Source organism: Cotesia glomerata, linkage group LG7 (genome assembly GCF_020080835.1).
Source record: "Cotesia glomerata isolate CgM1 linkage group LG7, MPM_Cglom_v2.3, whole genome shotgun sequence".
Lineage (NCBI taxonomy): Eukaryota > Metazoa > Arthropoda > Insecta > Hymenoptera > Braconidae > Cotesia > Cotesia glomerata.
In genome coordinates, this window is record NC_058164.1 from 5,735,200 (window position 1) to 5,760,844 (window position 25,645).

At 31.2% G+C, this 25,645-nt stretch overlaps 1 protein-coding gene across 5 annotated transcripts in view; it reads right to left on the reverse strand.

Annotated features, from left to right (window-relative positions):
* LOC123269266 (protein eva-1) overlaps window positions 1-5,920 on the reverse strand; it is a 72,338-nt gene extending 66,418 nt beyond the window's left edge. For 3 of the 5 annotated variants that reach the window (XM_044734861.1, XM_044734864.1, XM_044734865.1), the window contains exons 1-2: window positions 5,519-5,920; window positions 3,151-3,338 (exon numbers count right to left, since the gene is read on the reverse strand). In XM_044734861.1, coding sequence (XP_044590796.1) covers window positions 3,151-3,301 — 151 coding nt within the window. In that variant the 5' untranslated portion in view covers window positions 3,302-3,338; window positions 5,519-5,920. Of the gene's footprint in view, window positions 1-3,150; window positions 3,339-5,288; window positions 5,493-5,518 lie in introns of those variants that run through there. The other 2 variants (XM_044734863.1, XM_044734862.1) reach the window with 2 other exon arrangements.
* Window positions 5,921-25,645: the final 19,725 nt, after the last annotated feature.

Genomic DNA, 25,645 nt, shown 5'->3' on the forward strand with positions numbered 1-25,645 from the left:
ATGACATATAACATATAACTTTAGATATCAGTACGACTAACAACATACATCTGTACATAATCTTTTCTATTCGGTGATTCAGAGAATCTCTGTGTATCGACCTATGTATTTATATTTATTTTTATATCTATATACTAACACGGATGAAAAAGAAACGGCACATACTTTATAGTTTGTAGTATATAGTATTGTACATAGTGTATATAATGTAGTATCTGCTTTTCCGTGAGCTTGAATCAACGAAAGGACTGTAAAAACAGAGTGGGAAGTGCCACGAAAGGCAGGAGTCGAAGGTTGGGCCGGGTTTAAAGTATAGAGGAAAAAAAATTAGGTGAAATAAGTAAAGTGGTAGCGCGTAGCCGTCTGCGAAGATATATAATAGTTGAGAGTGGCTCTGAGTTGAAGTAAAATCCGGTGAAAAATGTCGCTTCGAATTATGAGTGATATTTGTTTTAAAGCTGCAACCTCCTCTGGGAAAATTATGGGCCGACGGGCTTTGAAAGGGTTGACGGTTGAAGGGTGAATGATAACCACGGCGGTTTTTTTTTTTTTATTTTATCCCATATGAATTTTGTTATTCCCGTGCGTAAGTCACTCTTTATGAGGCATCATGTTTTAGTTTACAAATAGAGAAACTATTCCTATCGGGACAATAAAATTTCCCTGACGTTCAGTTATCGTATTTTCGTAAAGTTATTTCAGTGCATTGTGGTACAATTGTGTTGGTTTTTCGACAACGCTCGTATTTTTTTAGAAAATATCTTCAAAGTTAATCCATTGAGGAATATTTTTCCAAATTTTTCAGAGAAACAGAAAGAGAATTTTTTCTATTTATTGGGTTTGAAAATAAGAGAAGTTTTTTGTTAATTTTTTGTAGCTATCACGTGAAAAGAAAATTTTTTTACACTTAAAAAAATTCATTATAATTTCCAATGAATTAACTAAAAAAAAAATTTGATTCATAAAAAAAATTCTATAATATTAATTCTATTTTCTTACAAACTTATGTCGTTTCTAAAAAAGAGTTACCAATATAAATAAGTAGCGTATTTCTTCGCTTATAAATAAATAAATATCAAATAAAACTCTGTAAAAATATTATTCGCTTTTCTATTTAATATGAAATGCAACTGGAACATAAGTTATTATCGTTCGTTTTTCATAAATTTCACGGTTGTTTGTACAGCAAAATATCCAAGAATTAAATAAATAAAAGATAATTTGGCATGTTAAATCATGTAGAATGTTATTCTACGGAACTTTAAGTCAAAAATACTGTAGAATATCTTTCGAGATCCAGAAACTTATGTTATGTAAGAAAAATTAATTTAGGGAAATTAATTGATTTTACATTTAAATTATTTATTGTGTTTAAGTATTCGGTCCTAGCGTGTTAGGCTAATAGACCGGGAACTTCCGAGTTTCTATTTATTGAGAATGATAGGTTTGTTGAATAAATTGGACGTTGAATAATTTTAATACATATATTGTTTAAATCAAAAATTAATATCATTAGTTAAATTACAATTATTACACAGTGATTCAAAGTTAACTTTTTCTTTCATATAACGATTTTACGATGATATTAAATTCACAAATATTAGTTATTTAAAATGTACCTGATAAAAATGATGAACTTTGTTGATTTGACTTACTCTTTAGATTTGATTCACTTCATAATTATACTTTTAATTTTACAATCTTTTATTCGTTATTCGGTAAATTTAACACGTGGTCTATTCAGACTTATTAAAACTTTAGGTGATGTTAACACTAGGACGTCAGGACAACGAGAGAGATTTTCTTGTGAAAATTGTAAGGTGTCGAATTTTAGGGCGTTACTAATTTCCACTCATTGGGGGAACCAAATGTCCAATTATTTGTCTATTGTCTTGGGCCCTTACCCTCTCTCTTAAGTTGTTCAAAAATATCGCATGAGTCCCCTCTACTTGGGTCAGAGTGCAATATAGTTTTCTTACTTACTCTTGTGTTCTATTAAACATCTATGTGTTTGTGTATATGTAAGCGCATTTACGTATAGAAAAAGACAAAGGCAAAGATAAAGTACATTTGTACTGTTTAACAATAATTTATTTATTTAAATCGAATAAATAGATATGTACTTGATTCTAGCATCTCTTACGTTTATTGAATTTAATTATTTATTTGTAGAAATACTTCTGTTTTATCATTTTATAAATTTGTTGCATTATTTTAGAATTTCATTATTTAATATTTGTTTATTTTAAATTGTTTAACTTTCAAGTTCTATTTTTTTTATCTGTTTCATATTCGTAAAGTTCATTTCTCATTTAATATTTAATTTTGATTATCTAAAAATTATTTAAAACTTGCAATATTAAAATTCATTTAGACATTTGTCTCAACACTCAAAATTCTGTACTTAAGTTACTCTAAAATCTTTTGGTTTACAATAAATCTTTTTATCTAATATTCTTTGTCATTACTTAAGTATTTATTTTTTTATTTTAAGTATAAGTGAGTTTGCTTACGTATAACAAAACTCCTATTTATCTATTTAATCTCTTAAATGTACCTGGGCCCAAACTAATTACGGGAAATTCCCTGGGCCTCTTACAGGAGTCGAACGAGACACTTAATGATCACACTCGAATTAGATTTTACAATCGTTAAAAATGCAATAAAATCATACTCGAATTTTTTATAATTAATAAATATGTAAAGAAAAATTCTTTACATAACACTTACATCCAAGTTTCGTAAGAAATCTCCAGTAGACATGAATATTCAAGAAACAGTCCATCACAATTCATAACTAATAATTATTTACATTTATTCATACCGAATTGCTAACTCTCTTTTCTTAATTAACGGATTCTGCAGGTGGGAAATTAATTCCCCGTAATTGGTAGGAAAATTTAGTTGTTCTATTCGTTAACTTGTACTTTTCACCGGTAGGAATTTCAGCCTCCGTCGTCTTAATTGTGATGAATTAAACCTACGAGCTAGATGTAATGTATTAGACACAAGATTTGTGCATGAGCGGGATAATTTAGACGTAGATGCAGACCGAGGTTCACAAAAGAGCCGTGTAATGTTACATCAACGTTTACGTTAACATAAATGTAATTAAATAATAATGAGAAGTAATGTAGGCGGAATAATTACCCAAATTGTCTGCGGAGGCAGCTGCCAGCTGGAGGCCAAAAATTGAGAACAGGATAAGTATTCCGGGCATGGTTGGATCCTGACTGAAGGTATTCGCTCTGAGTCGCCCGCTCCACCAATTTAAAATATCACCCGGACCCACGGGTCCCATTCATCGCTCTGCTCTTCTTCAAACTTCAAACTGAATGCTGAAAAAGTTACACTTTGTTAGATACTCGCTCGATAATTTATTAATTATCATCGAGTTATAATTATCGTTGTAATAATAATTAATCTATCCTATTACGCCGGGAGTAACAACAACAATATCAGTACCGCTAACAATAGCTTTTGTACACACTGCGGTGTTGGTTATTATTGATGTGTGCTTTTCAATCTATTCCCTGGTTATAATTATAATTGTGATTATAAAGCTTTATAAATTGGAGATAATTATTATCGCTGACAATGTCAGTATTTACGCTAGTGGAAAATCAACAAGGGCTGCTTACGACTCGGTGGATATTTGCAAATTCATAATTCGGTAATATCGCGGGTTATATCGAATTTATTCGGCTGTTTATGTTTCTGTTGTTTTGATTGGTCGAAGTAGGTTGTAAATCTTGGGTAAATAATTTGATCGGTGTTTATTAACGCGTCTTGTTGTTATATAAATTATTACGGAAGATTAGTTCAGTTGGTAGTCGTTTTCAGGTTGTTTAAAGCTGATGTTTGCTGTCCGAATTCACGGGATGGTTGAGAAAAAAATTTTGGGTTTTGCGTTGTTGATGACAGTCGTTTTATCGGTAGTGAGTAGTGACCGGATTAATTTATAATTTTGTGGTGGCTAATCAGTTTTAAAGTTGTATAAATTTTATGCGTGAATATAAATTATGTTTTTGAAATTTAGGACATTTTATTATTGATAAATTTGGATTTTTGAATTTAATTGACGAAAATTATTTTGGACGTAGATAATTATTTTTTTTAAATACATGCAGAAAAAATTTTCTTCAATCAAAAAATATTTTTGAAAAGAATAATTATCTTGGGCAAATTCAAATTATTTCTGGAAATAAAATTGTCTTGCTTAAAAAAAAATTCTTTTGATGGGTCAAAATTGTTTTGATCTTTCTCATTCATTTTTTTGGCTAATTTTTTATTGAATTGTAATAGAACAGTTCAAAAAAACAATCTGATCAAAATTTTATTTTATTAAACAAAAATTTACAATTAATTAAATTCTTCTGGCAGACATGAAATTTAATATTTGTTTGAATCTAATAAATGTATGGGATTCAATTTTAATAAAATTAAATTATTGGATCATTTTTAATCAAATCATTATTGTAACAAAATTTAAATACATAATTTAGTGAAAGAATTTAATATTTTACCGTCAACATAAATGTAAAACTGATTAAATTATTTTTTCTCCCCTCCGGGCGGATAGCGTCAATTTTCTGCCCGCTGCGCTAAATGAAAATGCCGCTTTCCGCCTCCGTCGAGGAGAAAAATAGTATTCTCACCACGGGCAGGAAATAAGAAAGCCTCAGATCACATGTTTGTCGACCTCGGCTTCGCCTCGGTCAACAATTACATGTGATCTGAGACATTTCTTATTTTCCTGCCCTAGGTAAGAAATATACTATTACATAAAGAAAATTTAATATTTGATATAAATTGTCAAATTTTACTGTACATTCAAACTATCGAACAATGAGAACCAATTATTGTGCGAATATAGCCAGCCCTTGATGTAAAATGATAAAAATTTGATACAAAAGACTGTTATGAATTCTATACAATGAAATTTAATATCATTCAATCTCAGCGTGTTCAAAGTTTCAAAACAATAAATAAAAAAATTTTAATGGAACAATATTGCTGTAAATTATGTCCCGCAATTTCAATTATAAAGTAATTTCAAAATTAATGAATAAAATAAATTTAATCAATTAAATTTAGTATATTTTGAAATAATTATTACCAGCCAATTTCAATTGATCGAATTGTATATTATATAAGCCCCGTTATAATTGAGTGCAATATTCATTATTCATTAATAATTAATATAATACCATCGTCTAAAATTAAATTCATCTGATTTAAAACAATTTATAACATAAAAAGTTATCAATTTTTAAAAAAATAATTACCAATGACCCTTGACAATATTTTATTTGTCAAAAAAAAATCTATTCAAACTTTTTTATCAGATTCTATTTCTAATATTTGATCCCTCTATTCAAACAACTTTTGCTATTGATGCATGTACACGACATCGAGCCGTATCCCATCAATCTAAACCCCCGAATTTTGGCGCTGTACATGAATAACTTTATCCATAAAAAAAATTTTTCTGTATGAACAAAATATTTGGAATTACCTCAATACTTTGATTAGAAATATAAAATAAAAATAAATTCAAATCACTGGCACCAATAAAACGAAATAAATAAACCCACCAATCACTCTCGAGTGTCACTAGTTAGTTTAATTTATTTTACTTAATTTTTTTTTCCAAACAAAAAAAAATTCACTTGCACACCATTCACAACACAGTCGTTTTAAATAATAATTATCCAATAAATTTATATTTTTTCACTGCGATCATTATTTATTTTATTTTTTTTTTCCACTGCAAAATCAGAGCGGGAAAATTAATCCTTGCAAAAAAAAAGAAAATAAGGGATGATTTGTAGCGATAAAAACGTGAGTTATCAGGAGCGACGATTGTTTATGTTGTGAGATAAGTTTGTAAGATGGACTATGGACCGAACCGTGCGGCAGTCGGTGAGAGACTAGTTCGGGCGCCGGATCTTTCAAACCTGGCAACGCGTGACGTCACGTCGATCGAGAACGAGAACCAGCGCGCGCTCTAACGAATACAACCCATGAATATGTGTTATCTGTGTATGTATGCATTATATGTAAGTATGAATGTGTTATTACTGGAAACAGAGGATCGAGAAACACAACCAAGAAAACTTAACCAGAATAGTAGCTTTTACGCGATTTCCACAACCGCGCATTGCATCTTTCGCGGACTCACACTCTTTCTGTTATCTATTTTTCAAATCCGCGTGCTATGCGTTAAATCTCGGAAACTTATGCGACGATAAATATGTAAGCTATATAATAGAAATGTTTCCAAAGATTTGAATACAAATTTGCATTTTTAAATTTATTTTTAAAGTTATCTCGTAAATATTACTAAATGCCCGGAAAAGGTCTAAATTTTTGATATCTAACTTGTTTCTGTTGTTCTTATCAAATAAAGTTCCTCACATTTTTGATAAAAAATAAATCAATCTGGAATATATATCATCCAGGAAACAAACAAGTGTTTTCAAAATTTTAACAAAGAAACTGTAAACTTGGATTAGATTGGGATCCTAACCGGATCTAAGTGGTGATAAACTTCTCTCACCGCAAAATCCAAACCTAGGATTGTTAGTAAGATCTTAAATTGAAAATAGTCATTTTGTAAAACCGCGAGCTTTTAACTTTTTACAGCTTGTCAAAAAATTTTTTTATATCGACCGATATGCACATTTATCATTTTTTTAAGGTAGTACTACCGTTACCACAAGAGTCTAATCTTAAAACCTAATTTTATTTGATTAACCTAGTAGATTTCCCTATACTAAATCGCGTTGGAGAAAAAGAGACAGAGATAAATTTTGAATGTTTTTTATTAACAAATATTCTCATAATCTCGGAAACCATACTGATGGTTATTAAATATGTTCTAGATGTTATTTTCTCTCGTTGTCTTAATTTTTATAAGAATCTGAACGTCCAGTTTTGTGAAATAAAATAAAGTCTGTGATTTTCCATAAGGATCAATGGTAAAGGCAAAAATAAGTAAATATTAATATCTTTTTTTCAGTTCTCGGTAGGCTTCCAAAAATTTAAGTGGTTAATTAAGATATTATTATGTACCTATATGCCAAGTTTCATCAAATTCTAACCGACAATTCTAAAACCGGTAGTACTACCTTAATATGATCATATTTGGCTTGATATGTAAATTGATCATAAATGTTTGTAAATTTAATTGAAGGAAAATTTAATAGAGAAAAATCATGCTTAAATTTTATATAATTTTAGCTATACACAATCTTTTATATTACTTTTTTTGATAAATATAAAAAAAATTTGTAATAAAAAATCAGAAATTTTAATATGGCTATTTATGAAGAAAATTCTTCCACAAGAGTGTTTAACTTTGTTATTTTTACACTTTTTAAGAGTTCCGAAATGTTTACATGCACTGATAAAAAAAATGACTTGACTCAAGAGCCAAACTCTTGAACCAATAATACCATTTTGAAGAAAATGATTTTCTTGAGTCAAGATAATAAATTCTTGTGTCAAGAAATTATTCTTGTTCTAAGAAAATTTTCTTGTTTCAAGAATTTATTCTCTTGACTCAAGAAAACAATTTTCTTTAAAATGGTATTCTTGGTTCAAGATTTTGGCTCTTGAGTCAAGATAATTTTTTTATCAGTGTAGAATCTCCATGCATTCACCTTTAGAGAAAATTTCATTGAATATCTCGCTATTGACACATCCCAGATCCCACCAGTATTTTCATTATTTTTTTTTAGAACTATTTGGTGTCACACAAATATTTTCATATACAATAGTATGTAGAGCATCGGCAGAGGTTGAAGATCATACATAGTTCAGCCCCGAGCACGAGCGAGAATCATGTGCAGTCAGCTAAGTTACGAAAGATATTTTTTTATTATTATTATCATCGCCATTTTCCATGCAAAAAAGGGGAGGCAAAAAAATGAGCTTCCGACTCGGAGATAATAGAAGATTCTATAGTATTTACCTCGCGTGCGCAACGTCGACACGAAAAATCAGGCATTGATAAAAAAAAATCTGCTACCCGAGGCTTCAGTGAATAATGCACGTGTACAAAATATTCCCTCTTTCATTTTTTGTCTTTATTTTTCTATTACTCTATTTAACATTTTTTCAACCCTACATTCATCGAAGCGAGAGCCAGGCCGCGTCATGGAATCAAAAGCTTACACACATTAAAATATCTAGCGCAAAATATGCGATGAAAAAAAAAAGGGTAAAAAAAAAAGGTAGAAAAATGATAAGCGGTGAAAGAAAAAGAGGACAGTAATTTAAAATTGTTTGGTGCGTGTGCAGCGACCGGGGCGACATGTATGATTGACTTATTAATTTGTGTGTAACGGTGTTGTGTATATACGCTATTCAGCGTGTTATGCGCTGGGTGCAACACAAGTGTGCATACACGAGGCGTCAACAGCTATTCATCTTCCTGGCACAGCTGTGGAATGACCATAAATCTTATTGATTATTTTGACAATGAGTATAATCTCCTCTCTTCTGTTTTCTGAATGTATACACGCCATTAAAGGATGTGTATATACTAAATGATTGCATTTTCAAATCGTTATTCTATGCTCCATTGAGCAACTCACTTTATTATAGTTTTAATAATGGATTATAATGGCTCAATTATAATCTATTCAAATTTCCTCTGGGTCTACGAATTATTTTTGGTAAGCATACCCAAGTGGGGCTTACTCTTTGTTTTTAGAGGAACGCTTTTATTTATGTACATATTATATGAGGTTTTTGCGTCAAACATATCCTTTCAATCCGTTATTTGGGACGAGTTAATAGGGATTTAAAGCTTGAATATGCTTTTTTTAAACTATAAAATGAAGGTTTAAACTATAAAATGTCCCTTAAAAAATGGACTTAAACATGAATAAAAATTTTTTTTTAAAAATTTTAAGTATTTTTTATTAAATATTTTTTGCAAATTCTACAAAGCGTGATATTGTTTTTTTTTTTTAAATCAGTGACAAATATATGGCGAGAAAAAATTTTCATTTAGAGTAATAAAAATTCTTTGTAATTTAAAAACAGGAATTTCACATTGAAAATACAATAATATTGGATGTTACATATTGAGAAGAATGTTTGAATATTGCAATGATCGGTATATTCGATTTCATTTTATTAAGAGAAAATTAAATTTCAAATATCACAAAGTATTCTTCAGTAAAAAAGAAAAATTTCATCATAAATTTCTACGACATCCGTATTCGAGTCGCACTTGAAATATAGCCGGAATCCCGGTATATTTATCTTATTTTTTGGACAATATTTTGACGTATAGTCTAACTGTAAATATTCGATTATAAATATCAAAAGTTGATGACCCGAGGAAAAATTTAATGATTTTATAGTCACAGTTTCCCCGGCTCGTTTACATCGAAGCGAACAATTTTATGGACGAACAGCCTCTGCTATTAAATGTCAGTCAGAATTATTTTTCGATCACAGTTTAATCTTTGGAACCAAAGCCTGGTTACCTGTTTTGTTACCTGGGATTTTGTAAAAATTTCCTCCGATCTATACAAAATTAAAAACCTTTCAAGTAAATACCTGCGAATTTAATTGAACGATATTTTCATATATATATCAGGAAGAGTTTTAAATTCTGATACCGAATTTGTGAAAAATTAAGCTCGATATATTATCGTTAGATCTTGATAGTTGGAAAACCGAGCATTAAGGTACAGTAGAAAGTTATAAGCGTTAAATATTTATCGTTCCTCGTATGTAGAGATATAGATGTATACATATAAATGAAAGATCGGATATGAGAGATATAAGGGGTTAACATTCGATTAATGTGAAAAAAAAAAGAATAAAGAGAAGCAGATGCCATGAGTTAGTGGTTTCTATGCACTTTTAAATATTCTTCACGACAGTAAATGTTTAAAAATAGAGAAGAGAGCAAATAGGGGTCGCTGCAAAGTGGTACGTTAGTCGAATATCTCTTAGTGTCGTGTGTCTACTTTAAGCTCCATTTACATATATCAATTTCTTATTCTTGTGCTACATATTTTATCTTTTTAAAATAAAATGTCCCTTAAAAAATGGACTCTTTTTTTGCCCTTATGTGCAATTTAACGAAAAATTCATACAGATTGTTTCAATATGTCTTGGGAAAACTGACTCTCACGTGTTTGAACGCCCCAGGCGCTTTAAGTTGTGCATACACATCGCTAAAATGACTCTGTATATTTATCTTCGTTTTCACTTTCTGCGAATACACCAAATGGCGTGTGAAACACTTTACCAAATATATACAATTCTTTCTTTCTTCATCTCTGCCTCTTTTTCTCCCATTCGCAGTGCCATTATTTAGAAATGACTTTTGCCGTTTAATAAACTAAGGCTGGCATAAACAAAGCGGAACAAAATAGTCACCGCGAAAACGGCTGTTGATATTTACTTTATTTTTAAAATTTAATTTTTTTTCAGTGGTTACTCTTTTTCAGTTTTTTTCGCATATTTAACAATCACCCCAGGCACCTCTTTGTTGCTTTGTCTTCACTTTAATCAATGTATAAAGGTGTTGAGTAGTTAGAAAACGAAAAAGGTAAACTTTTATCCAATCAAAATGGGTACCGGACATTTAAGCGAGACACGTAGTACCGGGCAAACGTGCCAATGCTACTAATAGTTTTGTTATTTTTTTTTTATCACTCCTTTACCTTTCTGTCTATTTGTTTAGCATTCATGCAGATCTATAGATATACACATTCATGCAGTGTGCCTTTATTACACCGACATTGGTTTTTATTGTTCTGAGTATGCGTTTTATTTCCACTCAGTGTGGACAATATTGAGGGATTTTCAGATAGTTAAACACAAAATATTCAATTGCAGCATTTATAATCGTTTGATACCGTTAAAAATATCATCAGTGGACAAAATACAACGTCATTTATTAATTATTGACATTTTTTAAGATGTAAGCTCATCTTGATGTTACGCTTATCGAGACCTTTGATTTGAGTACGCACATGATTTTTTTTATATATTATGTATATATGATATTTCTGATAATTGTGAAATATGTAAAATATATAAAAAATTCGTGTGGGTATTCAAATGATAGCTCTCGATGAGCGTAACATCAAGATGAGCTTATATCTTGATAAATGTCAATTATTAACAAATGACGTTATATTTTGTTTACTGACGATATTTTTAACGATATAAGCTCATCCTGGAGTTACACGTATCGAGACCTTTCATTTGAGTACCCACATCAATTTTTCATATATTTTATATATTTATATATTTCACAAATACCATATATATAAAATATATGAAAAAAATCGTGTGGGAATTCAAATGAAAGCTCTTGATGAACTTAACATCAAAATGAGCTTATATCTTGATAAATGTCAATTATTAACAAATGATGTTGTATTTTGTCTACTGACGATATTTTTAATGATATAAGCTCATCCTGGAGTTACACGTGTCGAGACTTTTCACTTGAGTACCCACATCAATTTTTCATATATTTTATATATTTATATATTTCACAAATACCATATATATAAAATATATGAAAAAAATCGTGTGGGAATTCAAATGAAAGCTCTTGATGAACTTAACATCAAAATGAGCTTATATCTTGATAAATGTCAATTATTAACAAATGATGTTGTATTTTGTCTACTGACGATATTTTTAATGATATAAGCTCATCCTGGAGTTACACGTATCGAGACCTTTCATTTGAGTACCCACATCAATTTTTCATATATTTTATATATTTATATATTTCACAAATACCATATATATAAAATATATGAAAAAAATCGTGTGGGAATTCAAATGAAAGCTCTTGATGAACTTAATATCAAAATGAGCTTATATCTTGATAAATGTCAATTATTAACAAATGATGTTGTATTTTGTCTACTGACGATATTTTTAATGATATAAGCTCATCCTGGAGTTACACGTGTCGAGACTTTTCACTTGAGTACCCACATCAATTTTTCATATATTTTATATATTTATATTGTAACGGGGTGGTTAGCCCTGTCCAATTGGTCACCCCTTTCCTCTTTGAAAAGGGCGCCACTGGGATTTTATACTCGGTGTCCCAGAAACCGGGGAGCATGAGAAGGAAAGATCGGGTCGTGAGAAGTTGAGAAAGGCTGAAAAATTAATACTGAGAAACAATTATTAACAATTTAATTATTTATTTAATATAAACAATTTTATTTTAACAAAATTCCTTAATAATATTACCCTTAAAATTAACCTATCAATTACTTAATTGTGAGGACCTCTCACCTACGCAGGCACTTGCCAAAACTTATAACTAAATATCCTTAAATTCTTTCAACTATAGATCATTACGCATCTATCTTCTTAATTTATTAACTCTACATAGACCATTACGCATCTATCCTTAATTTCCTAATTCAATCATAGACCATTACGCATCTAGATTCCTAATTTCTAAATTTAATCATAGACCATTACGCATCTAGATTCTTAATTTCTTAAACCCTCGTCCAACTGACGGAATAACAAACAACATGTTTTACCCAATAAAAACTTCTTAATTATTCAATTATCTGAACTAATTTCACATAAACAACCTCGTCTACCTGACGGAATACCATATAATCTTATTCAATTCCACATAAAATCATCCACCGGACGTTAACTTCATTTCTCAAATTTTCTTAAATAAAATTTTAACCAATTTTCCTTAAATAAATTTAATCTCCAAATTAACTAAATTTACCAAATTCACCAAATTTTCTTATCGAATTTATCTAATAAATTATCCTTAATTCAATCAATTATTTAATAATTGATTTAGCACTTTTCTAACTTAAACAATTCAATTACATTTATCCACCGGCCTAAATTTAATTTTCCAAAACTTTACAATACTATCATAATCTACTAAATTTTACGCCAACACTTGTTTACTGCAAATAAATTTTACTACATTACATAATCACTAAATTTCTGTACTAGTTCACTTACTAAATTTTCTACTAATATTTTCAATTAATAAATTCTACTGAACTTATTACAGGATTTACTAATTTTAATCTTCCTAAACAAAATTCTAAACATCAACTATTCGGATCCTAAGCGTCTCAATACAACTCTTAACTACATACATTCTAGAATGACCTTCACTGACTTAATTACGCATTTTCATTTCTTATTCAAATTTACTTTTCTTTATATCCCGAAAATTATTAACTAAATTAATTTATTATAGCCAGCAGGCCTATAATAAATTACTGATTAAATTATCTACAGTAAATTCACAAATAAACTATTAATCTCATTCTTTTAAAATAAATATCCAATAACAAAACTAGCTAAATGACCTTGGCGCATGAATCTCTAAAGTACAAAACTTGCTAATATAAAAATGACCGCTCGAGAAATTAATTTAAATTATTTCAGCCTCTTAATTAAATTAATAATCAATTTTGGCCTAAATTAATCGAAAATACCTAGAGACTCAATTATTGTTTTATCCAACGACGACTGATACTCCGGTCCAACTTGGCTGGCTCCGCCGCTTGACGTCTTGTCGTCTCAAACCACTATGTTAGCTTCCGGTCAGGGCTTGTCCAATTCCAAATACCGTAATAAACTCCTCAGTAGTTGCTTTCTATCGTCGGCGTTCAAAACTGCACTCTCTTGACTTATCTAATCTCAACAAGGTCACTGATTCACAAAAGGCAAAAGGCCACTGGCTTCCAGAAGGGAAAAAGCCTCGATGTTTTTCGTGCTCGCTCTTTTATAACCCTCAGCTCAGGCTCTCGAACTTTCCTATTGTTACGCCCCGCTTCATTTTCCGGGAACAGTAGTGGGGAATCTTGATTAGCACGCCCGGTGACAAGTCGAAACTCTTGTCAAAAATCGAAAAGTAAGGGGAAACCCTTACCTACCGTGCGTCAATTATCGGGGTCGATAATGACCCCGGGAAGTTCGATTTTCCCTGTTACAATATATTTCACAAATACCATATATATAAAATATATGAAAAAAATCGTGTGGAAATTCAAATGAAAGCTCTTGATGAACGTAATATCAAAATGAGCTTATATCTTAAAAAATGCCAATAATTAAGGAATGGCCTTGTATTTTATCTACTGATGATATTTTTAACAATATAAGCTCATCCTAGAGCACCCTACAAGATAAGAAGATAAAAAGAGTTCCCGACTCCAATAATTGCCGAGTTTCAGCAGACAAATTTTCGACCCAAGGAAAATTCGACTGAAACTTTGACAAGTGGCATGGAAAAATTTTCACAGCTTACTTCTGCTATGTATTTATCAAATTATTTTTTTTCGAAAGCATAATAGCGTTATACAGGTAATTTAATTTAAGTGATACGATGCGCTGATGTTCATCGGGACAGTAATTATCGGAACAAAGACCCGGAAGCGGGAGTGTACAATCTACCAGAGCGAAAACACTTCTGCTAGACTAGAGTAATTCAAGACAAATAATGAATGTTTGACAACCTAGTGAGAAATACTATTACCTCGATCTTTTTCTCTCAAGTGTAAGTGAATTTTCGCGCCCGTTCTCCCACAAGCTCACCATGCTCCATTCATCAATCACATGGCTGCCAGCTTAGCAAATAAGACTTTTTCCGACGTTTCATGGCGAGTTAATTAAATATCAACAGCCGGTAAAGGTAAAGTTGGAAACAATGTGGTTAAAAGTAACCTGACAACATTTTTTTGAGAACTTGATGACTTAAGCAGTGCAGTTGTTTGAATCTCCGTTAAATTGAACGATAAAAAGTTTGAAAAAAAAATTTTTTTGAATTATTTAACAGCTCTTTATATATTTATTAATAGAAAAAGCTCTGAAGCTGAATGTTTGCATAGTAAATGAAGACTTAAATGTGAATAATATTTTTTAGTACGGAGCCTGAAAGTACACAAATTCTTGAAAGTTTATTGAAATGTGAGGAAAACTTGGTAAACTGGTGATAAAACCACTAATACTAAGTAACGTTATACTGTCGTTAAAACCAGAAGCTTTACTATGCTAATTCGTATCACGTGTAACCTCATGCGTGTATATGGATATGTTAATATATTGGTACAATAACTACCACTATGAGAGTATCATTAAGTGTTTATTCTGTAAGGCTCTATATTAAAAGCTTCTGAGTATAATTATAATAACGAATACGTTCAAGAACGTGCGCAGAAATTAGGTTGCTCGATTAAGGGCAAAAAACCTGTCACGGCTACCGAGAATTTTTTTTACAACAACCTTTGAATGTGTCAGGCTAATTATAAGATTCATCCGAATGTCACAAAATTAGGAAGAGCTTTTCTCTTTTTTGTAAGTTTAGATTTAGAGCAAAACTGAAAAACGGTTATCAGTAGGAAAGATGGTTCTCGGAAATGACAAAGAGAATCTTCAAGGAAATGAAGAAGAACCCTACTAGGTTTTTGAAGTGCTGAAAGATGTATAAAGGATTATTTATATGCTATATTTCAGCAGAGAAAGACTAAAGCATCCCATTTGTTCTTCAAGAGAAATGCTTTGTTCAAGGTACAAAATCAATTGGAATTCTCAATGAGATCTTTAGTGATAGAATCTTGAGAAAAACAGTACCATTTAATAAAACTGAGTTATTTTCATTTATTCGGTTTTTTAGACTTTTAAATTCTTGTTTGTAAGGACTAGAAATACGAAAAAATATCACTGAAAAAATTGATGCATGTCACCAAGTTATGAATTCTTTGATCTTCTAATAGTAAAAATCGATACCCGTTTATTCACGGAAAGATACTCCGCAAATATCATATCAAATATTGATATGATGTTCGTACTCATCGTTCATTTTCAGTGAAGTTTCTGCATACTATACTTCAATTTCAGACTTTTATCGCTGAAGTAGCACTTGAAAAACTTTAAAAACATCTAAATTCCCCGTTTTCTCTTCATCAATTCACTCTTTCCGCTGAAAAAAATCCAACAAACTAAAACTTTTCTGAAAATTAAGACCAATTTATTTAAAAAAAGAGCGTCAATTCTTGAAGCCGAAAGTTTTGAGAGATCTCAAGTTTGGTTCTCCGAAATAAAAAAATCGTAAACCCGAAAGTAAATATTTCTAAAAGTATATTTATACAAGGAAGCGTATGGAATCGTTAAGCGTCTTTCAACACTGAAAGACTGACTCGGGTTAGAGTTAAGTCTCAGTAACGACGAAAGCGGTTGAATATAAAACGAAAAGTAACGTTTTTATAGACACTACATTGCACTAACAAGATGTCTGATTATTTTGGTCCTTTGGTGCTCGGATTGCGCTGCAGCTGATCATACTCAAAATAGATTAAATGTAAATTGCAAAGACGATGATATGACCAACGAGCTTGACTCGTATGAAATCGAAGGGAGGCTGTTGATTCAGCAATAGTGTGTCATTTATCGGTTAAGTTTTGGAGGACTCCTGTGTGTTGTTTGTATATAATGGAGTGTTTGGCGGTGTGTTAGGAGGGTTTTCGAGGACAGTGTTTACGGTCTGGAACGGGAACGAGAACGAGAGATGGAGCACCCAGGGTTTAGTTTGGTTGTATATTGAGTAGAGGGCCGTTACACCGAGTGGTGTGTTAAGGGGGACAGAATGAGGAGTGTAGCCCAGTATACCAGCCGGCAGAGAAAGTATTGGAGTATGTGGCGAACGCGACAAGCGTAACAACAGACGCGTCGAGAGCTGGACTTGTGTTCACTTTGTTTGGTTGTTTAGTATGTACGTATACGCCTCGCATCCGTAGATCGTAAGTACCGTTGCTATATCGGGTGAGGAGCAAGAAATAGCTAGCACGTGTCTAAGGAAATTTCTTCGAGGGGAGGCTCCAAGGGTATCCCCCAGATATTTTTAACGCAGTCTTTAAAGTTCAAAGATACGATTGTAGATTAAAATACGATCGAGGAAAGTCGATAAATTTCATCAGTTGCTTTCTCAAAGAACTGCTTGGGAAAAAGTTTACTGATAAGGCTTGATAAATTCGTATTGAATTTTAAATATGTATTTATCAGTCTTGATATGCCTAAATTAGGTCTCATATAGGTATATATAATTTTTGATCAAGTATAGTGTCGAAAATATCCACTAGGTGGCGCATGGTCGCTAAATCGTCTCCTTAGAAGAGAGTTAGGTTTTAGAAGTTAAGTAATGGAATAAAAATTAATGTTTAACTCTCTTTTGGTGCTTATTTAATATTGATTTTTAGTTTAATCAACTACGAAATTATTTTTTAATTAAAAAAAAAATTGACAAATTATGACAAAATTTTTTTCATAGTCAAAAAATTATGATAACTAAATTTCTGAGCTTTGTGTGTAAATAATTGCAAGAAGATAAATGAATACTTGAATTTACTAATCTTTTTTTTTGCTTTGAGAATGTATAATGGTTATTATAACAAATGGAACAATTATACACGCGTGGTCATTATATACTTTGTATGAGAAAAATGTATGCATATTTATGAGCCTAAATGCGGAATCGCATAATACGAGGGTGCTAGAAATTTATTTATATTTTTAAGGTTATTATTTTAGAGTTAATCATGTAATTCGTAATTTATTATTTATGAAGTTAGTGAGGTTAAGGATCAGCAGAAGATTGAGGGGTAATGGGCGTGTTGAGACAGTAGATTTGAGGTTTAATTGGAGCAGCAGATTATTGTTTGCGTATTTAGACATAATACCGGCTTGTTAGGAGCTATAGGGGCTAGGAATAACAGGCACTTTGAGGGAAGCGCTGTTGTAAACATTAACACACTCAATTACATTGTCTATTTGGAAAGATAGAGAGAGAGGGAGGAGGTTAAAGAAAATAGAGCAGCTTTATTGTTGGCGTTAAATTGTAAACTTTCGGACAGTGTAAGCTAAAAAGATATATATTTTTTATTGAACTTTCAAGCTTACAGCGGAATTGTCTAGACTTATAGGATATTGTCTAGGATGCGGAATGGTGGGTTAAATTTAAGTGAAGAATACGAATGTCCGGCCAATAATTCTTGTTAAATACCCGGCGATTTTTATTAGTTGATAGAAAAAAAAGGCAATACTCGGAGATCGAGTGCGGCTTAATGAGGATCTTGACTTGAAGAAGATACTTGGTCGCATTACTGAGAAATATTGTCTCTTAGTGGGTTAAGTAGATCAACCGGATTGTCTGTATGTTATAAATATCTGTAACTGCGGAGCTGAAGGTTTAATTGGTGTCTAGATGATCTGGAATGGAAACTAGTAAAAAACTCCAGCCATATTTGGAAATTGTCAGGTACTACATGATCATCTGATAGAAAATAATTGAGTCTGCATAAATATCGGGTGTTGAAATGAAACAGTCAAATAGCGATGATAGAAACTACGGGTTACTTTTTTTAAAAGTATTTTTATTTATTTCATAAAAAAACGTGAGAATTTTTATTTTTGACGTAAATACGAATCGAATAAACAAAGAATTAGGTCAATTAATTTTATTGTTCGAGAGTTATAGTATTAACAACACCATGCTTGAATAGAGAATTTTAATAATGTTTTACTTAATCAATTTTTGATAAAAAATTTCGGTATGGATTTTTTTACTGTTTAAGTGGATAATATAATTAATATAAAAAGTAATTGAGGGTTGAAATCAACGAGTTTTTATTTTTTTGCGATATTATAACACACCTACGTGCTTCGCGCTTCAGCATGCAATAATTGGTATGAATTTAAAAGCTTTTGAATTTGAATATAAACAAGTATTGTTACTTGTAATGAAAACACATAAATAATAGAATACGATATATATTTGCAGAATCAAAGGCAACATTCTTTCAATTCTTTTGAAGTGCGTACAATTTGGAGTTGTTTCTTGCATTGCATCTGGCAGTGATGTAAATTTGCGCGACGTCGTTGAAAATCTTGTTCCACGATACAATCGCCAGTAAGACGTTTCGTTCCATTCGTTCGAGTACGTTCGCTGGGTGTAAATAAGACCGACGAAACTATTTCCATGGTGCAATGTTATACGACATACAAGGAGAAAAGAACCTCCACATACACACGCACACATATATCCATACTATCCGCGTTATTTACTACATACTATAGAGCATATGGTATATTATACCCAGTGTGTGTAATACTCTGTCGCGCGATGTGTGTGCCAAAAATACACGTAGATATTTGCGACTGGCGTCTGTTTGTTGCTACCGTGGAAAAAAAAATTGATGAGATTGCTCTTTACCCATAGTCTCGAGCTACTTTTAAATTCTATTTCTGTAACTGTTATTGATACCTTGTTTCTTTTATTCCATTTCCATTCGCGATGGAGAACACAAGAGTGCTGTTAACTCTTGTTACTGCTACTAACAGCTGAACTTTCATTTTACAGCTTTCCAGTTATGATTTATTTTATCTTCAAGCTAATTTTATTTTTATATCCTCTTGATATTTGCTAATTTAACAACTTTCCTGCTTAACTTTACTCATCCAAATATACAACTACCCTTTCAATTACGCCATTATTTCAATCAAACAGTATTAACTTTGTTTTATGTGCATTTCCGGTCTTTTAAGTTTACGGATGATAATAATAATAACAATAAAAGTTTTTAAAATATTTGTCTTTGCTTACATATAAGCCGTAAATTTTGAATTTACTAGCACTTTACTTTATCGCAGACCTTACTGTAAAAGCTTTGTAAATTATTGAACTCAGTCACTTTGTAAAATTGACAAATTAAAATAACTTATCGTTTTAAATTATTATTACTAGAAATTTAAATTGCGAGCTGTATAAACACTTATTCTAACAAATAACAAATCAAGAATTTTTTTGATAATTTTATAAATTTAGACAATTTCAATTTTAAATTATAATAAAATCCAAAGTTATATAAAACAAATATCAAAATGACAATTAAAATTCAATAATAATTATTCTCTCACCAGAAATATTCATAATATTGATTTCATGTCCGTCTTTACTTTTAGTTTAATCTATAGTCGTCATAAAACCCTTCCGCAATTTATAATGTAAGGAGAATTAAATATAAAATTACCTAACAGGGCATCTTATATTCATGAGCGCTGTGATTAATCATTCATGACCGAACCAGTTCTATAAATGTTGCAACTGAATAATTGTCAGTTACCAGTGCCAAAATATTAACAAAAGACGAGAGTCCTTTTCACGAAGTACGTTTTATTATGCTGCTAATAATGAAACTCTCTGTGAATTATTTTAATATTCTTCAATTTTTTAATTAAAATCATGGCTCAATAAATTTTATAAGGAATTTTTATTCATCAAGGATTAATAAAAGAAAATTAATTTATATATTTAGAAGAACATAAGCCACTTCTATAAATTTTCCCCTGTATAAACATAAATTAATCGTTCAAAAAAACCGTATAAAAGTACTTTATAAATTTTATCATAAATATGATGATACTTTCATCACAAAATTATGCTTTCTTAATTACCAAGCGGCTGTTTGGAGGAAAAACTAGAGTAAAAAAAGTCAACAGGCTGTAAAACCTCAAATGCAGCAAAACCGTCCAATTAACGTATGCTCGAGGCGAACGTCAAAGAGAAGCAGGAGCGTCATACCGGTATCGGAAACTAAATTTCGCGTTAATAAAAGTTGGCAGTGTCGTCTGGTGAAAAAGACCCGTACTGGTCAGGAGTCAATTTACGAGAGTCTGGTGGACACTATTTAGTAGCGAGCGAATGACCACTAACATTTTTATATATTTCTAAAACTAAAGCGAAAAGGGCATAAAAGCCGACTAGCAACAGTCGCTGGACTTTGAACGTACATGGCTAGTGTATGGTACGTGTACGATGTTCAGTGACACCACTACCGAGATTTATATTATTTTTATCGTTTAATCTTTTCTATAGCTCTATCCTCCTTCTGTTTAGTTCGTGCTCAGCTGTTTCTGGCTGATGATAAAAAACACTAAAAAATAACCGGAAAAAGTGGTGAAAAGCTTGAATTATTCGTCGCGTTGCGGTATAATATCTGAATTGAACGCCAGTCCAATAAGAAAACGAGAAGAGGAATTAAAATAAGGAGAGATGAATAAGATTGAGATGCTGAGAAAGTGGAAGGAGAATTAGATCAACCAGGCTCTATTTACTGCAGTATAATGTGTCTTTTTACTGTTTTATGTAGAAAGAAATTTGTTTTTATACGATAAATGTTTCTTTTCTCTCCTCAGAAGCAGTAATTCTTGACATTGATTAAAATATTAACTTGATATAAGAGCAGAAGAGTTGAACTAAGAGAAAAAACATTTTTTAATCCAATAAAATTTATTCAAATTAAAAACAATTTTTTAGTTCAAAAATTTTCCTGTTTAATTCAAGACAATTAAATTCTTCAGAATAATTTTTTGATCTAAAATTTCAAGTGATTTTTCTATTAGTTTAATAAGATTAATTTTTTTTTTAAAGTAAACTTTACTCAATTTAAAATAGATATTTATGTCATAAGGCCGTGAAGTGGCGATTTTCTGACAGCGACAATATTTTGCTAATATTATTGACAATATTTTGGAAATTTACGCTCGTTTTCGAACATTCGCGTCACAAACATTAAAGCGAATATCGAAAAAAGTCGTTGTCAAAATCGCCACTAAACGGCCGAATGACATACAATATTTTTTGTTATTATCGCTCCATAAGTTTAACTTTTGAGGGATAGGAGGCAAATAATGGCATATTTAAATTTTATGAAGTTTCACAAGGGCAAAAAAAATTAATTTTATATTAATTATCTTTTTATTAATCTTAAAATCCTGCTCACGTCCAGAAAATGTAAATAACTTTTTATTAGTATTTATTTATGGCGTTGTTGTTATTTTATTAACATTAGGTCCGCTTCGTAATAAACTGCCAGCAGAAAAATAATTAGCGCCACTCAATAATAACTAAGTTTAACATTGGCTAAAAATTATCGGTCGGTATGCTAGAATGTGACTTTTTTTTTTACAATCTCTCTCAATTTCGTCTGGGTGTACACGAAAAGTTCGTAAAAAAAAGGAGGGGGTAAAACTTCACGGCCTAGGCCGTAAAAAAAAGACGGTATGGTAGAGTCTCTAGAAAAGAGTCCCTTTACGGACGCCACCCAGCGCTCAGAAGTTGAACTTCTGGAGCGAGTATGACAAAAAGTTCTTTGCTTGATTTTAAATTTTAAAACCAAAGTTGTAAATAATGTATTTAATTTGTTAATTGACATTTGCATTCTTCATTAATTTTAATTTTTTAATAAAAACATTTTACATTACCCACCAAATAAAATTTTTCAACGCAAAAAATTTCCTTCAAATACCGTCTCCGACTTTCGCTCAAATCTTTAAATCCATAACAAGTTCCCAAAGTTCCTCGGCAAATCTGTCGCTGAATCCTTGGTCAAGTTAAGGCAAATCAAATGCCTGATAATACAAATCACCGAATAGAATTATACGGAAGCAAACTCTCGCGAACTATACGCGAGCTCGGAGACTTAGAGGCCTATAAATTAAACATGAACCAGAGCTGGCTTCTTGGTATCTGAGATGTGAGCCATTCCTCTTACTCTATCTCTATCTCTGATTCCAGAATCCAGTGATACGTTTTTTTGCTCCCACTCGAAGTTCCAGGCGCAAGGTATAGTATAAGATAGCAGAAGTCGATCAAGTCGATTACAAATTGTAAGTGAACTTGATAAATATTTATGATTACTGGCTCTCAAGTCTCCGGCCTTCGGTCTAGCCGCTTCTGATCGAAACCGGATGGGAACAGGCTCTCTACACTTCAAACTCTGTCTGTTCGTGATCCTCGAATGCTTGTTATCATTATTGACTTGGTTAACGATTGTTAACCATTAAAAAATTTGCCTAAACTCTTTTATAAAATTAACCCATAAAAATAAATAATTATTTAGTAAAAAATTTCCGGATTGTAAAATTAAATTTTTTTTGTCTAATTGCATAAAAATTTTAAAATTTTAAGCCGAAAATTAAAATTTGTTGGCTGCACAGATAGCAATATAAAATGATCAACTACTTTTTATTACCGATAACATCCATATTATTATTTGATCTATCTATCTCCGCTTTACTTGTTCGGTCGGTGTCGGAGTACTTGTGTGTTATTACAAGACCCGGTTCACTTTAGTAGTTCTGCTCTGCTATGCTGGCACTTATCGATTATTCGTTGAAGTTAAAATTGAATTGACGATTATATATGTATTTTTATAACTTTCGTGATAGTTGATGCTGGTACTTGTGCTCACTCGCTTCTGGGAACTGACGATACTTTTTTCTATTGTGTAATGCGAGATGTTTTTTATGGGCGGCTGTTGATGGAAGGCCGGATCTTGATTCTCTTGAAGTAGAATGATGATAACATAAATAAAAAGTGTGTTCGATATTGATTCTCTCCAACAATAGTTCTTTTTTTTCTTTATGTTTTGATTAATGTAACCAAATGTGTTGAGGATGTTTATTTGGTTAATTTTTGTGAAAAAATTTTATATTGATAACCGAGATATTTTGCAACGAATAAGGGTGGATGGAAATCAATATGATGAATGTTTTAGCGAATTGATGGAGTTATTTTTGGATAAATTAATAATAAGCTTCCTCAGGAATTGAGAGTAAAAATCAATTTGTAATTTAGAAAGAAAAAAAATTAAGTTAATTATTTTAATGGTACTGAAATAAATTTTTTTGTGGCAATTTTTATGATTTTTTTATAAATAAATTATTGTAGAGAAAATTTATTTAAAAAAAAAAAATTAAAATTCACTTCGAGAGATATTTTTTATTAATATTATAAATTAAATTCTTCTTGAAGTAAATTTAATTCCAGAGGGATTAAATCAATTCAATATCATCCACTCCGTATATTATTCACAGTGAACGCTCAAACTTTTTGGATTTTAAACAAAAAATTTTGACTATACTATTTTACTAAAAAAAAAAATTCAATATGCTAAAATAGAAACTTGGGAGATATTAAGGAAATCTGATCACTTGGGAAACCTCCAACAAGTTTCAAAGTGAACTTCAAGACCATTTGGTAACACTCAAACGACCAAAGTTGGATTCAAAAATCTTCTAGTTTCTAAGGTTTACATATTTTCTCACAACTATAAGGATTACGGCTTCAATGGTAGCAAGCTAAAAAAACATGGGACCTGAGAGGTCAAATTCAAATGATATTCTGTCTCGATAAGCACTTAGAAGTCTTAAAATAAATTAGACAAGGGACTTTCAGTTTTATGTTTGATTTTCTGAGGGAAAATTGTTCTTTCTTATGCAAAAATTCAAACGGACGATTGAAAATTTCCTGTAGCAATAAATTTGTATTTTTCGCGTATTCCCTGTCGTAAAACTTGGAACGTATAGTAACGCATGTATGAATATCTTTTCTTTGGACTTTGAAATTTCATCCAACCGCTGCACTAGTATATATTTTACGAGTTTTATTTCGGGAAATCGGTAGATTATTCCTCTGAAAGTTTGCTAAATAGTGACTTTGCCGAAGCCAAAGGCCACATAAAACCAATCTTATAATTTGTTTGCAGCAGTACTTGTAAATAAATAAATAACTTGTACGAGCAAAGTTACTCAATTACCAGATATTAAAGGGATATAAAAGTAAATTTAAAAGGGAATAAAATAAATCATAACTGAAAGGCCATAAAATTAAACTTTAGCTGGCGTAACATTTCTTCACCCTCGCAATTCTTAGCTTGTGCTAAATTAATTTTTAGTCACTTACGCAGTTCAATAATTTTATTTTTTCCTTATAAAATTTGTCTAGTGAAAATAATGAACTAGTTTTTCCATTTGAGAAATTTTGATGATAGCAATGTTTAAAAAAAAATGCAATAATTTATTCAGTAAGATCCTTTGGAATCTGAAACCGCGAATTTAATAAGAAGATTACGGCAGATATTCAATGGCTCTGCATCTGATTGCAATAAAAAGACCAATACGAGTGAAAAACTAATAATCCTTGAGAAAGTAGCTGCCGAACGTGGTGAATTTTCCAGGAGGAAATGATTACCCTAATTATTCATCTCTTTGTATGAATTGTATAAATTGAAACTAAAAAAGTGAGGGGAAAACTGTAAAAATGATGAAAGCGTAAGAATGAGTAAAGTTAAAAAATGATTGAAATCCGGGCAGAACTGGAGAACTTTTTTTTCCGAGCTGAGTAGCCTGCATAAATTATAAATCTTATTAAACTTGGGAATCAAATGCCCTTCCACTTTCCACTCATCGCGGCTCGAAGACTATCGAATAGAGTTATACTTTTTTTATTATCACCGCCATAATTCTCAATGGCTCTATAGTATAATATATGCGACCGGCATATGAAGGGTAGGGGCGAAAGGAGTGTGTCGACACTCGCGTTTAAAGTAAAGAGCCGAGTATCCATTTGGGTAACCCGGGCATTTTCCTCTACAACTTTTCCCTGCATAAATGGAATTTCAAATCCGACTTTTTTTATTTTATTTTTTTTTTCTTTTAATTTTTTCCTCTCATTTTAAATTCGCTGTGAGTAGACGAAAGTAGTCTCTTGAGACTATTCTTATATCATGTGTGGGTGGATAAAAAACGT